Source organism: Nicotiana attenuata, chromosome 3, assembly GCF_001879085.1.
Source record: "Nicotiana attenuata strain UT chromosome 3, NIATTr2, whole genome shotgun sequence".
NCBI lineage: Eukaryota > Viridiplantae > Streptophyta > Magnoliopsida > Solanales > Solanaceae > Nicotiana > Nicotiana attenuata.
The window spans coordinates 37,134,766-37,152,588 of record NC_031991.1 but is presented as its reverse complement, the minus strand read 5'-3'; the positions used below and the strand labels follow the sequence as shown (position 1 = coordinate 37,152,588).

General features: G+C 41.8%; 1 protein-coding gene across 1 annotated transcript; it reads right to left on the bottom strand.

The window, feature by feature from the left end:
- LOC109224284 lies at positions 614-3,162 on the bottom strand. The gene is made up of 3 exons (XM_019388872.1): positions 2,453-3,162; positions 1,794-2,300; positions 614-1,562 (listed from the first exon to the last, which is right to left on the bottom strand). The coding sequence occupies exons 1-3, from the start codon at positions 3,160-3,162 to the stop codon at positions 614-616; spliced, it is 2,166 nt and encodes a 721-aa protein (XP_019244417.1).

Below are 17,823 nucleotides of genomic sequence, written 5' to 3'. Positions count from 1 at the left end.
CTTGATCATTTCAGTGGCGACCATGATTGACGCGTTTGACTTGAGGACACGGGGTTCCTTCCTCACACTGATCCGCGACCACAATCTCAAAAGCTTGGTAGACTATGTGCTCGCTACCTTCCTTGGCCTCCAGACATGGAACTGATAGGTCCTTATAGATTGATTGCTCATCTTCTCCATGGACCACGATTTCTTGGTCTTCGTGTTCAAACTTAACCATCTGGTGAAGGGTAGAAGGTACGGCTCCTGCAGCATGGATCCAAGGCCTTCCTAGGAGAAAATTGTAGGAGGTGTCCATGTCTAAAACCTGAAATGTCACTTCAAAATCCACGGGGCCGATGGTTAGGATCAAATCAATCTCCCCTATCGTGTCCCTCTTGACGCCGTCAAAGGCACGTACACAAACATTGTTGGGTCTAATCCTTTCAGTCCCAATTTCCATTCTCTGTAAGGTCGAGAGGGGGCAAATGTCAACCCCAGATCCGCCATCCAACATAACTCTTTTCACGTAGTATCCTTCACATTTAACGGTCAAATGAAGAGCTTTGTTGTGGGCCGCTCCTTCTGGAGGCAAATCATTTCGGCTGAATGAGATCCGGTTGACTTCAAAAAATCATTCCGCCATTCTTTCCAGTTGCTCAACCGTGGTCTCGACCGGAACATATGCTTCATTAAGCGTCTTCAACAGCACTTTCTGATGCTCATTCGAACTTATCAATAGAGACAAAAGTGAGACCTGGGAGGGAGACTTCCGGAGTTGGTCAATTACATCGTACTCCGAGGTTTTCATCTTTCGGAAGAATTCCTCTGCCTCTTCAGCACTGACTGGCTTTTTAAGCGGAAAACGCTTCTGTTTGGTCTTGTTCAATTCTTCCAAATTGAGGTACTTCCCAGACGGGTTTGTTTCATTCACTTCCCCCATGATTTCTTTTCCTTTGTACGTCACCACTGCTTTGTTGTAGTTCCATGGGACGACCGTGGGGTCTTTCATGGGCTTCTGTGGCGCGCGGCTGATAACCACGGGCTCAGTCAGCCTGGGTGAGATTACCGGCCCCCGCGCCACATATGTCCCCTTTGGTACGTACATCTTAGGTCCCTTGTTTAGCTCGAACCTTTTGGGGGGACTCAACACGAACTGTTCTTTTCTGGGGGCCTTGGGAACATAAAGAACGACATCTTTAGGAGGTACTGCCCCTGTTTTGGCTTCCACAGTCTTTTCTATTCTTTGAGGAGTGGAGTTGCTTTTCTTCTCATCCTTAGCTGGCTTTGCTGCCGCTTTGGGCTTCTTTTCAACATCGGCAATAGCAATGATAGCCTTCAAAGCTGGGTCGAATTCCCTGTCCTCACAAATCATCCCAATAACTGGCCCGTTATTATGAGCCGGCAGTGGGTTATTGGTTACATTGGGGGTCTCCTCATCCCTCAACACTACCCGTTTTTGCTCTATCAGGTTCTCGACCGCTCTCTTAAGGGTCCAGCAATCTTCAGTATCGTGCCCCTCTGCCCCTGAATGATAAGCACATCGGGTGCCGGGTCGGTAGGAGGGTGACTCTGGGTTTTGCCTGTTTGGAGGTACGGGCTGCAACAAACCCATTTGGACCAACTTTGGGAAGAGGCTGGAATATGATTCACCGATGGGTGTGAAGTTGGTTTTTCTGGGTGGTTCACGGGCACGGGCATTATATGGAAAATTATTCTGTGGGGGACGGGGATTATATGGAGCTTGGTGAGGAGGGTTATTTCTGGGAGGTGGAGCTCGGTTCTGATTGTAATGTTGTTGCGGCCGGACATACGGCTGGGCGTTCATTACTGCATAAGGATGAGGAGTCATGGCATATGCCGCATCTTGGTGAGGGTAGTAATGCTGTGGGGTTCTGGAAGAGGAACCAAAGTAACCTCGGGGTTGACGAGGATTTTTCAGATTTGAGGCCATCATTGCTACCTCTTCTTTCTTTTTCCGGTTTGCTGCAGCCCCCGACCCACTCTGGATTGCTTGAGAGGTGGCTCTTATAGCCGACTGGCTCAGGATGCGACCCGTTTTCAAACCATTCTCTACCATTTCCCCAATCTTTATGGCTTCTGCAAATGGCTTGCCCATAGTGGACGTCTTCTGGAAGTAATCAGCCTCTTGGGATTGCAGGAAGACACTGACCATCTCGGTCTCATCCATTGGGGGCTTCACCCTGGCAGCTTGTTCGCGCCACTTGACAGCATATTCTCGGAAGCTTTCCGAAGACTTCTCTTTGAAATTGGACAAAGAGTTTCTATCTGGAGCTATCTCCACGTTGTATTGGAATTGTCTGACAAAGTCTCGGGCCAAGTCATCCCATATGTGCCAGCGGGAGATGTCTTGATCCATATACCATTCGGATGCGATCCCGACTAAACTTTCCCCGATTAAGCCATTAGGAGCTCTTCTTTTCCACCCGCTCCCCTCAACTGATTGCAATACCTCTTTAGATGATCTATGGGATGCCCATGTCCATCATATTTCTCAAATTTGGGAGTCTTGAAACCGATGGGCAGATGAACATGCGGGAACATGCATAAGTCAGCATAGGATACACTCTTCTGGCCACTCAGGCCTTGTATGTTCTTGAGACTTTGTTCTATGCTTTTCATTTTCCGATTGATCTCCTCTTGCTCGGGATTTTTTACAGTTCTCTCTTGTCCCGCGGTAAACTCATACCAAGGTTGTTGAGGGTAGGAGTTTGTAGTGACATGACCCGTCTCCGGTAGAAATGGTGGTGTTTGGAAAGTAAAGGATGATGGCTCAAAGCTTGGCCTGGGAAATATTGGCTGTGCCGTGGCCGAGGTTGGTGGTGCGGGGAATATGTTAGAAGCCACTCCCGAAATCAGTGCCTGGGGGCGAACCTCAGAAGGCGTTCCGACAAAATAGGCTGACATGGTGGGGTATCCGAGTGGGGTATTCGGGTAATTTATAGGGAGGTTGGAGGTTCCACTTGTTCTGGGAATCAGCTCGGGGAAACCATGTATTGTACTAGGCGGCTCTCTACCGTTAGACCAAGCGTCCCACATTTCCAACATGCGGAGGCGTAGTGCCCTGTTCTCTTCAGCAGTTGCTGACTCTGACGTTGGGATAACCGATAATGAGCTGTCCTCTGGCATGGGAATTGTTGGTAGATGACTCTCTGACGACATTTCGGCACTTCCGTTGGATCTTGTAAAGTAAGGGTGCGAAGCCAAGTTACCACAAAACCAACCACCTTAAAAATAGAACCTGGTCTCAACAGCATACACAACAAACCGGTTAGTTTGAGACAATTAACACATAGGGAATCGCACGTTGGGGAATGCAATGCACCTAGACAGTTAACGTTTTTCTACATGCTTTGCAACGATTGCATGTCTCATCCCGGCTTTTGTTACCTTTGCGGATCTTTGAATCTTTTCTTTTCTTTATGCTTTTCATCGTTTTCTCTCTTTTCTTTGCGCTCTCTCTCTCTCTCTCTCTCTCTCTCTCTCTTTTGTATTGTTTTCTCTCTTTTCTTGTGCCCTCTTTTCATCATTCTCTCTCTTATTCGAGTCATTTATAGCTATGACCGGATCCGATGGGGATTGCCTACGTATCGCGACGCCGCGCGAATTAGATCATTACGTAGTTCAGGGATAAATGAGAAATAAAAGAAAGAAACATTTTTGGGTTTTCAAATTTTCATTAAATAAAAACTTCTGATTTTCCTCTATTACAACGACTCCAACATACATGCTTAAGAACTGAAAAACTTAAAACAGACTCAAAACAGACTCTAAAAGGAAACTGAAATACAGACTCGAAAAGAATGATCAGTTGTACATAAGTGCCTCCAAAACTGCTCCAGGGGCCTGCGGGACATCAGTCGGTCCTGCAGTGGGCTTACGTGCCATATCTTCTTGGAGGCGATACAGGTCGTCCATTATCTGACGCACGAAAATCATCACTGCAGCGAAGAACATGGACCTAGTCATGTCCTCGCACTCATTGCACTTCATCACAATATAGTCAGCAATTCTTCTAACCCTCTCCCTGGTGACGCCCTTCTCTTGGAGCAGATGTCCAATTTGTTGAGATCTGGCCTCCAAAACTTGTGTGGCAGTATGATTTTGCTCTTGCAATTGTTGCAGGTCCTCCTCTAGTTGCGACATCAATGCATAGCAGTGCTCCCTTTTTGCTTTGAAGTTCTTTGCTTGTTTGGTCATTTCACTCTCAAGGGTATTGATCTTTTTCTTCAGACCCGTGATTCCTTTGTTGTATTTTTCCTTCAACTGTTGAACGAAACTTGCCCATTCTTCCGCATTCCTGGCTAACTTTGCTCGGGCCTTTGCTAGTTTAACCTCAATCTTTTCCAAATCAGCCCCATAGTCACATACTTTCCGCCTAAGACTGTTTATAAGTTTTTCATCTGCTCCGCTCCTAACCGGATTTTCAGCTGCTATTTTCATTTTCTAAATTTGGGCTCGGAGGGCTTCATTTTCTTGGGCCAACTTTTTCTTTTCACCCTTATCTACAGCGGCTTGCACACCCCTATCAAATTTAAGATTTCTGATTTGCCTTTCCAACCTGCTTATAGTGGCCCTGTACTCATTTTCTTTAGTTAACCAAGCCCATTGTTCTTGTGACGCTTCAACAAATTCTTGGATATGAGGTCTTTTGGTTGGCCTTTCAGGTTCGACCTTGCAGTGACCTTCTTTCTATACCAAGCAAGATAACTAGGCGAGACCTCGCCTCTAAACAAATCACGTACTCGGGTGTTTGCTGTCAAATATTTGCACTCGTTCCAAATATGAGGAACCACTTCTTCATGAAATTGGCCATCAGAGCGGATTTTAACTGCATGAACACTAAGATCTTCGTCTTGGGGAACTACCTGGCATCTTCCCAATTGCCTCAAAACCCGGTACGGGGCATAGGGCTAGATGCTTCGAAGACCCATCAGGAAGAAGTAGGGGCCAGTGGCAGGCATGTACACAATCTCTTTAACGGGAAGCCAACCCAGTGTCCACTCTATCTGAACTGCGGTAATGGAACGAAGGCGGGACACCCAATCTCCGACCCCTTCCGGCATTTTGAACCCAAAAAACCTTGTACCAAACTCCTCGATGCAGCTTTTCCCTGTAGACCCGTAGTTCATATACCGAGGACGATGACACAGGTGCTCAATCATCCACATTTATAGTAACAAATTGCACCCTTCGAAAAAATCTTCTCCGGCTTTGCAAGCTGTGAGGGCTCGAAATATCTCAGATACTACCATAGGGGAGAGGGTGCTTTTGGCATTGATAATCAAAACATTGACGACTCCAGCTACCCATAGATCAATATTCCCATCCTTCCTGGGAAACACTAGAAGACCTAAGAATGCCACCATGAAAGCGAAACATCTATGCTCTTCCCACTTTGACCAGTTCCCTTTACTACAGATTCCACTTTTAGGGTTGTCCAATCCTCTTACATGCCCGTACCGCTGGTATATGAAGTGTAGAGTGGAAAACCCACTTGCCAAATCTGCATACTAGACCTGCCTGCTTATTTTTAGCAAATCCAGAAACTTGTGAGGGGTTACGGCCCTTGGAGCGACCGGGTATTTATGTCTCAAACCCTCGGTACTCCCAGCGTAACCTGCTATCTCCTCCAAAGTAGGTGTGAGTTCGAAGTTCGAGAAATGCAAAACTTTGTGAGCTGGGTCCCAAAATGTCACTAGTGCTTTTATTATGTCCCCTCTAGGCCTGATCTTTAATAATCCGGTGAGTGCTCCCAAGTAATGGTTGACCATGTTTCGTCCTTCCTTACCCAAATCTTCCCACCACATGTGTAGCTCCAACGGAATCTTGTTCATGACCTTCATCGGTAAGTTTTGCTTCGTGCTCATTCTGCACATTTAGATTAAGGTGATTGGTTTAAAACAAAGTGAATTTTATTAAAGCTAATAAAAGGGGTCATTTTACAAAATTCAAAAATTTAAATAAACATGGCCACTTTTGCAAATACAGCCCTTCAGCACTTCAACAGGGAAGATTTTAGGGCTGTGTTTGCTAGGTAGCCAAAAATTGGCAAAGAAACCGTCGACGGCTATTTTTGCAAAAAACGGCCTTCCAGTGCCCCGTCGAGACGTTCGACTATCTAGACAAAAACGACATCACCCACTTTATTTATGACAACAATGACAACATCTTTTTTTTTTTGAAATTTTTGGGTTATTTTTGCAAAAGCGGGGCTGGACCCGATGAGGGTTGCCTACGTATCCCACATCCGGTGAGAATCAAACCCGCGTAGTTCGGTCAGTTTTGACGCAACAGAAAAACATGAAATATTTTGAAACAATTTTCCCTTTTCTTTTCTTTTTCTTTTCTCCCTTTTTTTTCAAAATTTTGGCAGAGTTTCGGTATATTTCGAACACCGGATTTTTCAAAGGCGGGTAATTATCTCTCTCATACCTCGATTTAATTTTTTCTAGTTTTTCTCCCTATTCTAGAAACCGGTCAACATGCAAACCGAGGCAAATAATTGTACAAGTAGCACGTAAGATGCATCAGGATGGTCTATTTAATTTGGGTACACCTGTCCTAGATGGACCCAACCCCTGTGTTGAGTCCCCAAAGTCAAATGCACATGATGCAAACAGATGTTCCTACTAGGGATCCGGCATGAGGCTGAGTTATTCTAGGTTTAAAACCTGGGTGTATTGTTCTAGACCTGGCTTACCCGAGCGGACAACTCGAGCCGAAGGGGGGCAGCGTACCGCTAACCAAAAGATCATCCGGCTTTGCAACTTGTCCGAACCTCGTTCTAATTTAGGGTATGACACTAACAGAAAAGAAGTCACGCTAGCGTGCACTTCCCAGAAGATGAGAAGAGAGGGGTTTCGCAGCAGTTTACATACAGTTCACATAATATCAAAGCGGTAAAAAGCGGCATTTAGCACATTAGGCCCAAACATGTAAAAATCGGATAATAAATAAATCCAAATATAATATTTATTCTAAGCTAGAATTCTAGAACCCTAAACCGGATGTTCTGGGTTGTTGTCCCCAGCAGAGTCGCCAGAGCTGTCATACCTCCTTTTTACCGCCCGAGGGGGATATAAGGGAGTTTTTCCAATTAAAGTGACATAAATCGAAATGGGATTATTTTATTTATTTCAGAGTCGCCACTTGGGATATTTATTATGGTGTCCCAAGTCACCGGTTTATTTTAAATCCCAAATCGAGGAAAATTGACTTTATTTAAAAGTCTGCGAACCAGAAATTCTAGATAGGAATTCTGTTAATCCGGGAGAAGGTGTTAGGCATTCTCGGGTTTCGTGGTTCTAGCACGGTCGCTTAAACTATTAATAATTGGCCTATTATCTGATTTATTACACGTTTTAAACCTATTGTGCATCTTTAGATTTATAATCGCTTTTAATTATTTTATGGAATTATTCTAGAACATGTTACGATTGTCGTACACTTGTTTGTTTGATACACATTGCGAATCATGTCACGGGAACCGTACCCACGATCTACAACATGTTTAATTTATTAAAGTTATTAGAAGTTGTGGCCGGATCACATAAATGTACCTCTAGATTTGGAAATTAGGTATCACAATTACGTTACGGGAACCGTACCCGTAGCTATGATGATTTTTATTATAAACGCGCCTAAAAGCAAACTACGAATGTTCAAAATGTTTTCTACACTAAGTTATAATATTGATGTGAGGGCCATAGATTAGGTGATTCAATTTTGAATGGCACGCCTCGATTTATTTTAAAAGATTTGTATTTCACTAAAAGCAGGCTAAGGATGCTCCTATTTAAAACTAATTTGAACTTAGTATAAAGCTATTAATTGTATACATGTTTGGGGACATATGTATTGGACTTTCAATCATTTTTTGGGTCAAGGATTTGGGCCGGCAGGAGCCTATTGGTTACTTGCTCAAGGAAAGAAAACAACATTGAAGCTGTATTGGGCTCAAAACTCAGCCCAGAATGAAAGAGACTCAAAGGCCCTTGCCCAGTCTGAGTTTTAACCAAGTCTGCCCACATTGGGCTTATATTAGGCGGGCCCAATCGCAAAAGTTTACTGCCTGGGCCTATCTACCTTTACATTTAAACTAACCAAGATTTACAAGATATACACATTTGTCAAAAAAAACATAAATCAATTTTATGAAAGGAAATCAGAATACAATTCCGGTTTTTGAGAGTATGCTACATATGATTTGCAAGGCATGAAAAGAAATCTGTTTGTACTATTATTCACAAGGGAAATTTATAACTAGGGGGTCAAACTGCTGGGTTTAACGCCTAGGCCCATTCATCTTTGCCCAGACTTGCTCAGGTAATTCCAGATTGGGCCTTGTTGCAAGTCTGGCCCAAGTTGTATTCAAACAGTTCTGCAAATATGGGGCTATGCATATTACAAAGTAAATCATCCTGTTATGAACCTAAACTAGTAGTCATACATAATCAAGCTCGAAATTAAGTCATTCTAAACAGTCCATTTGACAGTCCGTAAATTGCAACATACTCCTAAATACAACCAAGTTTCTAAAGAAGAAAAGAAAGAAAATTTTTAAAGTAAAGAACAATATTCTTCCTAACTTCAGGCCTTTCAACTGTTACCAAATCCTTCAAACCAGCTTCAACTTGCAAGAAATCAGCTATAGAGCTGTTTCTCACAGGCCAGCATTCGATTCCAGCCATGAGGTTTCTTTACCTTATTGCCACTCACACACAAGCATCAGAAATAAAAGGGAAATTTCAGTAGTTGTGACGAATCCATTTGACAATATATTATCAACTAAAAAAAGGCAAAGCAGGAAGAAAGAAATCAGCAAAACAACTTCAAAAGTCAAGGTTCAGGTTCAGTATAAGTCAGAAATAGACTCATAGGTATAAAATAGACACACTAGTTCAAACAATCACATAGTAGAGCCATAGACTTTTGCTCTTTTCATGTCAACACACCAATTAACAGAAGAAAAACTCAGGAGTTTAAATGAAACAAAGTTTACTAAATAACATGCTAAATGTGAAGGAATCAACACATAATGAAAGATGATCAAAACTTCATAAAACAGATGAAAACTATCAGCTTATTCATGCCAAAAATTGAGTCTTAGATTCAAGGCAAATACCTGATTACAGCAAAATAGACCAAACCAAGAAAAATAGGTCTCTTAAATAGCAAAAACCAGCCACAATACAAGTGAACAGCTGATTGAAATCTAAAAATGGAGCAGCCAGCAAAACCCAAACAGCAGCAGTAAACCCCAGAGAAACATGAAATCCTCAGATTCAAACCATTTTTGACTTGTGACAACTAGAAAATCCCACAAAGTTCTTTAAGTTTTCTTTTGCTAAAACCAGAGAAAAAAAGGAATCAACTCCTAAGAACACATCAGCTGAACTTTTAGAGAGTATTTTTAGGGCTTTGAAAATCTGATTCTCTCTGTCATTTTCATAATAGAGTAGCCTATATATAGGCTGCCTATGGAGGGTATATTTTAGGAATATTCCTTATCCTAAAATAGTACAGTACATCTGTCTTCCTTATCCTATTTTCAGAATCTTTTGTAACAGCTAGGACAGCTGTACCATTTCTAGAAACTTCTTCTATTTTTACAGCCCTTTTTATTTCTGAAATTCACTGTTTTTACCCAGAAAATTCTGATTTAATGTCTTTCTTATTTTATTTTGATATTTATCTTCATTCTAGAAGTTTCTTGAGCTGTTACAGCCAAGATTCTTCACCTAGAATTCCTAAAATACCCTAAGAAAAACCTGAAATCGCCCCTTATTGTTCAGGGCTAAGTTAATTAATTATGTAGAAAAATCAGAATTCAATTAACAAATGAGAATTAAACCTACACAAATAATTCCTAATCATGCATGATTACTATAATGGTAATTAATTAATAAAAATCAGTAATTAATTAATTATCTATGAAAACCTAGGCTAACAACTCAAAATTAGTCAACAAAACTCAAGAATTAAACAAAACAAGCAGGAGAAACAAGACTAAGAAACATATATATGAAAACCTAATTAACAGTTCCGAATCAAACAATGAAACCGGAAATTAAAACCTAGGTCATTAATTCAGATAATCCTAAAACGTATGACTAAACTGCAAGTGGAAATTGGTTAATAAATAACTAATCGACTATTTCAGAGGAGAAAATAATCAAAGAAAACCTAAACTAAGAATCAAAGTCACAACAGATCAGCAATTAGACCTAACATCATCTAAATGAGGAAATAGAGTCTGGGGAAGTACCTAAATCTAGCCATAGGAAGTTGGCCGGACTTGGTTGATCTCGCCGGAGTTTGGCCGGATTCCAGCAAGTTTGAAAACAAGTCAAACCCACATGAATCAATTGCTCTTGTCAAGAGCAATTGGCTAATGTAGGTTTGAGCCATTAAATACTTCAGATTCATTCAGTGTAGAATTTCTAGGGTTTTAGATTTTCCGATCTAAAATTGCTTGATTTTGAGAGGTTTTTTGGGAAAAATGATGAGATATTAGGGGTGAGGGGAGTGAGGAGATGGTCTGGTGAGATTTTTGGTTGATTTGGAGAATCGCCGCCGCCGTGGGGCGATTTCCGGTGGCGGAATACGGCGGAGGCGGCATGGGATATAAGGGCGGCTAGGGTTTGGTTCATTGAGAGAGATGAGAGACTGAGAGAGGGTTGAACAGGGGGGGGGGATTAGGTCTCGTTCAGACAGTTTTATGTTAATTAGGCTTTAAGTTTCGAGCCTTTAGATCAAACGGATCCAACTACTGTGATGAGAGAACAGGGAGACGGCGTCGTTTTAGGAGGGTGGGGATTGGACCGGGTAGGCTTGGGTTTTTGGGCTGGGTTGGAAACAGATTTGGGTTAATTAATTGGCCCAATTTCAAAAAATAAAAATCCCTTGTTCAATTCCTTTTCTTATTTCCTTTTCTTTGTCTTTCTTTTTCTTTTTCTTTAATTGAAAATCCTAAATCAAATTCCTAAATTAATCTAAATTATAAAATTAAGCTAATTATCTAATTATAATATTTATAACAATTAGTTGATCCTAAATTAAAAGAGAGAAAATTACTAATCTAAAATTAAAAGCTAAAATGTAAAAATGAGCCAATTTTTTTTGTGATTTTTATTTTAGTAAAGTAATTAAATAACTAATTAATCCTAAAATGTGAGCACAAAGTCTAATATGCAATGCATGGTATTTTTGACATTTTTGGAACATTTTTCATGATTTTTTTTATAAAAATTAAACGTGCACAAAAATGCGAACAATTAATAAAATCCTACAAAAATCCTATAAAATGCCAAATAATTGGGAAAAAATCTATTTCATTGATTTTATAGGAGTATTTTGAACTGGGCAAAAATCACATAGCTCACAACAAGCCATTATGGGATGGTTAGATAATCTTTGGCTCGATGGCGAAGTTCCTAATAGGAAACAACGCTTGCCATCGAACCAAAGATTATTCAACCGTGCACAACTGTTTTTCCTCAAAGGAGCAAGACTTCCAGTGTTCCAATTCGCATACTTCGCATTCGAACAACAGGAGAGAGGGGGGGGGGGATGGGGGGAGGGAATAGTATGAGAATACGGCAATATGATTGCCACGAAAATCGGGACTACGAGACCTGGGAACAATAATGTCTCATCGGGATCGGGGACTGCACGGCCTGTCCCGTAGAAACAAGTTGTACAATTTAGCCATATGTATTGGCAATTTCTATTTTCAGCAAACGAATGCTTATGTACTTTTGAAGATATAAGGAATAAAATGAAATCCTTTTATTTTTATCTTGTTTCTTATCCAAACAATGAATTGATTTTATCATTTGAAAGATAACTAAAAACTTCAAATGCTAGTGCCGGAATGAATAGGAGACGTCCTCTTTAAGAGCATCATAAATATAAGAGGGCCCTCTCTTATGAAACCCTCATAGTAAATGGTTGGTTCCGGAAGAGTTTATGCCCGAATCCCAAAATCTTTCGGAATAAAATACACCCGAAGCCTTATCTAATCGACACAAAAGAATGACTTTGCGTAATACTTAAACAAAAAGTCTTCTTTATTTATCAACATGACAAACAAAATATGTGCAAAAGTACAAAGGGAAAGCAGCAAAAGAAAAAGGGAAAATCTAAATTTCATTGCCACAAGAACTCGGGGGAAGAGAGGCATCTACGCCCCCTAGAGAAGTGGGTGAATCGACCGCCGGTGCTGGATCTTGACCTTCATCATCATTCCTTTCAAGTTCCTTCTCGGTCCCTGAATACTCGGAGCCGGTACTTGAAGAGTCAGTTGTGTCAGGCTAAGCCGGGAAATGTCCTCGAGTAGTTAACTCCAATGCTCGGGCCTTGGAGATTTCATCATCAATATCAATGACACTCGCTTTTGCCTCCTCCAAGATTTTCTCCTCATATGATACATAGAGTATGTCTTTTCAAAGACGATCCCTCGGTGTTGGAGCTTTGCCTTGAGCCAGTAAACCTCAGCTAAATGGCCATCCAGCTCGGATCTTGTGGCACCAAGTCTAAGATCAAGATCACGAATTGTAGATATATGAACCCGGTTTTGCTCCATGATCTTCTTATACATTTCTTCCATCTGGGCCCGCTTTTCCTCGGCAGGAGCAGCCTCTTTGGATTTGGAGTTCAACGCTGCCTCCAAATTAATCACTCGTTCGATGGAGGCAGACTCGCGCTCGGCAGTAACGAGCACAACATCTTGGACCTCAGCCCATTTAGCCTTAGCTTTTTGAAATTGTACATTTAGCTGAGTGGCTTCATGGGTAAGGGCCATCACTTCCTACTCGCTTAGCTGCAACTAGGTCTCAAGCTCACTTGGCTCAGCAGCCTTTGCCTCCAGCACTGGGAGGCGAGCAACGAGTTGGTCCCTCTTAGCCAATAGCTGATCCCGCTCGAACATAAGTCCTTCTTTATCAAGGATCAATCGCTGAAGGCCCTCGGATGCAAGGATGTTGGCCTGTAAAAATATATCGAAGTCAGAAACCCTGTTACAATAGATGAATAAAGAGCAGGCAGAAAGAGAAAACGTATGATACCACTACTGCATTGTGCATAGAGTTATTTAACATACAATCCCTTAAAAGGGAGTGTATTTTCTTCTTATCTTTCTATAAAGTCAGCGGCTTCAGGTAGTTGGCAAGCTCTACCGGCCTGGACAACATATGTAACCCCTTTGAAATCGAAAGAGTGACACTGCTCCTCCCTCGGGGATATAGAGAGGGGGGATAATTATTGCCCAAATTCCCGTGATCGGAAGATGGGGGAGTAGAAGCAGCCTCCTCTACATCTGGGACCGATGGAGAAGATTTAGCAGTTGCTGGTGATGAAGGCGCAACCAGTGTGGAGGGGGATGCAGCTGATGGTGTTGTAGGTTGAGAAGCAGTTGCGATAGAGGTAGTGTTGACTATTGGTTGCTAACAAACTAAAGGCAGAAGAGGCCCGTAAGTAGCAATTGGGATCAGAAAGCGAGGATCGACATTCTCTACTAACTCCCCAAAGCGCTCAGACCATGCCCTCGGTTGAGGTTCTAACCTCTCCAGATTTAGCATTTTGTTGAGCTGATGAAGATTGTTGTCTCCTTTGAAGGGAAGCCTCTCAATCACTAGCTTCCCACTCATCGTCAACGGCCATAGTGTCTGCGGCTGGCTTGGGCGCGGCCTTCTTTATCTTCTTATTTTTATCCTCAGCCGAGGAAGAACGTCGCCTTTTTGGTTGTTTGTTCTCTAGCTAGAGACTCCGAGAGGTAGCACCAGCATCGGAGGCAGATCTGAGGGCAGTGCTCTGAGCGAGAGCCTCCTACAACCTGACAGCCTCCGAGGTATCAACCAAAACATCGACTTTGGGGTAGGTAACAGAACCCTGTGGGAGTCCTGAATCAAACAAAAATGTATTGTTTGCAAATTTTCTTATGTACATACAGAGGCGGAAAGTAGAAAGAATCAGTTTACCGTGGTTCTTGGCCTTCCACTCATATTTGGGGGCCAACTCCTTCCACCGAGGGTCTTTGGCGTAGTAATATCCAGAATGTTTCGAACCCATTGGTCTAGGCCTTCAACCCTTGGTGGTGTCCATCGAGTAGCTGAAATAACGGAAACAAAAGGGTTAGCAATGACAGGCAACATGCTTTTTATGGAGAAAGAGATAGATTACAAACTTACGTGAATAACTCCACGATTCAGGAAAAGATGGATTTGTGGCCGGGATGATATCCCTTGTTGCAATGATGATAAACTGCTCCATCCATCCACGATCATTGTCATCATCCATGCTGGAAAGCAGAGCATGGTGGCCACACTTGCTGAAATTTATTACTCCCCTACAGAAGATTTTGGGAGAGTAGAGGTTCATCATATATGCTAGGTTTAGGGTATTCCCCATCTCCATGCACAGCCGGTGCAAACAAGCCACCGTTCGCCACACAGAAGGGCCTACTTGTGCCAAGTAGGCCTGGTACTAGTGGCATAACTCCAAGATCATGGGGTCAAGTCCCCCGCTCAAAAAAATGGGCTCAAAGTGAAGGGGTACGTATAGGCATACGTAAAAACCTTCTTGGTGAAGGTCACTCGCTCCAGCAGGTCAGGGGCAATGATGTTTAGATCATGATAGTTACAATCCTCCTTCACAGTAGGAATACTGGAAGGGAAAATAGAAGAAGGATACTTGCTAACAACCCAAGTTCGAGGATTTACGGAAGGGAACTTCTCTTGGAAGTCATTAACATTGCTCAAGTTCTTGGGTATGATGGTGCTTACCGTAGGAGGATCAGCATCGACATCAACCTCTTTATCTTTGCTTCTCTTCGGACCTCCGCCGAAGAGAAGACTAGAATTTTTAGAAGATTCAGTAAAAGCAGCCATGATAATAAAGAGTTTTGGGTTATGAGCAAAGAAAGTCGAAAAAAGATAAAAGCAGAAGAATGTTAAGAGCAAAGAAGGTGATAAACTTGTGAGGGCTTTGGAAGTGAAAGAGGAAAGATGTTGAGTATAAGTAAAGGTATAGACGACAAAAATCATGGTCATGATTACCTCAAGAACCGGTGAAAATATTGTTGAATCACGGGGCAACACGTGTTCGGGGTATTAAATGCGAGGAGACGTGCGTCTTATCAAGCGTCAGAAACTGTTAAGAAGATTTCAAAAAAATTCCTGCCAAGAAAGGAATCTTCACCAACTTCCCGATGACACAAAGATGTGCACCGGAAAGCAGGAGGACTATCTGTATAGGGTAAAATTGGATTATATTAAATGATTGAATGATAAAACGACACATGGAACCGAAGACAGGCAGAAGACGAATCGAGTAACAACTAGTACCGAAAAAGACAACTGCCATTGGTATCATATGAAACCCAAAGGGAGTACAACCAACATAAGCAGATCGAATATTTGCCATCGGAAAGCATTTAGTGAAGAATATTTCCTGACATTAAATGGGCAGTCGTTTCAGAAAATATTTACATTCATAGCATACCGTCACATATTCAACAATGGCCACCTTTTGTCACAACCCGGAATCCCAACCTCGGGGTCGTGATGGAGCCTAACATCCACTTGCTAGGAAAGCCGGCGTAAGATAGTTAAATAGCCAAATTTTAATAGTTTAAACAAGGTGATGATAAATAACGAGAGATAGGAACTCAATCTAATACAACACCAACATAGTCATATGATAACATCTACTCCCAAAGATCCGGAGTTACGAGTACACGAACTACTAGAACTTCTACAAAAAGAGTCTGAAATAAATACAACTGTTTCAAATGAAATGAACAGTAAAAGAGGGAGGAGGAAGGGGACTCCAAGGTCTGCGGGCATCAGCAGATCTACCTCAAGTCTCCGTATGTGATAATCCGAGCTGGTGCACCTCACGTACAGCTGGGACCAATACCAAAATCTGCATAAGAAGTGCAGAAGTGTAGTATGAGTACAACCGACCCAATGTACTCGGTAGGTGTCGAGCCTAAACTCGACGAGGTAGTGACGAGGCTATGATAAGACACTCATGTAATTATATATATATATATATATATATATATATATGTATGTGTGTGTGTGTGTGTGTGTGTGTTTGTGAAACAACAACAAAACAGAGATTTAACAAAGTACAAATGGGAGGGGACATGCGAAAGGGGAAAGCGATACGATAATTACAACAGGTATGACATCACAAGATAGCCAAATAGATCATAAACCAATAAAAATGGATAAACTTACGGTATGAAGATGACACGGCATCACCCTTCATGCTTTTACTCTGTACCTTACCATGAGATTATGAAATAAGTAGAATAAAATGGCACGGCATCACCCTTCGTGCTTTTACTCTCGATTTGCCAGTGTAACAATGAATAATGGATATAGACGGCACGGTATCACCCTTCATGCTTTAATTCTCTTCCTCACTATGTATTAATCAATAGACAAGATAATGTAATGGCACGATATCACCCTTCGTGCTTTAGCCCTCTCCCTCACCATGTAGTTAATATAGTATAAAATTCAGGAGATAAATAGTGCAGTGAATGTGCTTTATGTCAACATGATGCCAAGATACCAAACCTCAACTTCCAAAATACTCCACCATTACAAATTAATTATTAATTACGGAAGAAATGATTAAATAAGTAATAATCTAACCTCAGCATGCATATCATAATTGAAAAGGCAACAAATCACAAGGCAACAAGTTCCACCCGCATGCTTTATCCCAACAACAATGCATAAATGCTTTTCACCTCACATGTACGTTGTACACACACGTTAATCACGTAGCAAATAGGAAAACAAGTCATAATACCTCTAGTCAAGGTTAACCACTACACTTACCTCGCTCTGCAATCAAATCAAAGCTCAACCGGGTCCTTTCCACTAAAATCTGCCTCCAAACCAATCGAATCTAACCAATTATCGTTAAAACAATGAAAAATAAGCTTTAGAAACTACCTATGAGTGAAAAAGATTCAATCTTTAATGATTTCAACAAAAGTCAACCCCGGGACCGCTTGGTCAAACCCAAGATTCGAACCAAAACCCAATCACCCATTCACTCTCGATCCCAGTTATATAATTAATTTCAAAATTCGACCTCAATTCGAGATCTAAATTCCAAATTTACAAAAATCCCTAGTTCTACCCAAATCCCTAATTTCTACCATGAAAATCCTAGATTTGATGTTGAAAACTTATGAAATATGATGGGTAATTGAAAGGAAGTAGATGAAAGTCACTTACCAATGAATTTAGGAAGATTATCTCTTGGGAAAATCGCCTCTACGGTGTTTAGGGTTGAGAGTTTGAAATAAATGAGCTATATCGCGTTTTCCTGTCCAGGCGCAGAAGTCGCAATTACGACCTGGGGTTCGCAATTGCGAACCATGCAAATGCAAAAAAGCCTTCGCATTTGCTAAGACTCCACATCTCTGTTGCCATCGCAAATGCGAACTTGGACTTCCGCAATTGCTACCATTGTGATCGCAAATGCGAACCAATCCCCTCCCAGCACTACTTCGCAAATGCGAATTATTTGTTCGCAAATGCGGACCTGACATCATCGCAAATGCGACGGCAAATATCGCAATTGCGAAAACTGAGACCTGAGAAAAAACCCAGCAATCATTTAACTCAATCAACCACTCCGTCATGCGTCCGAAACTCACCCGAGTCCTCGCGGCTCCAAACCAAAAATGCACACAAGTGTAATAACATCATACGAACTCGCTCGCATGATCACCAAAATAATACCTAGAACTATGAATCAGACACCAAAACAAATGAGATTTTCAAGGAAGCT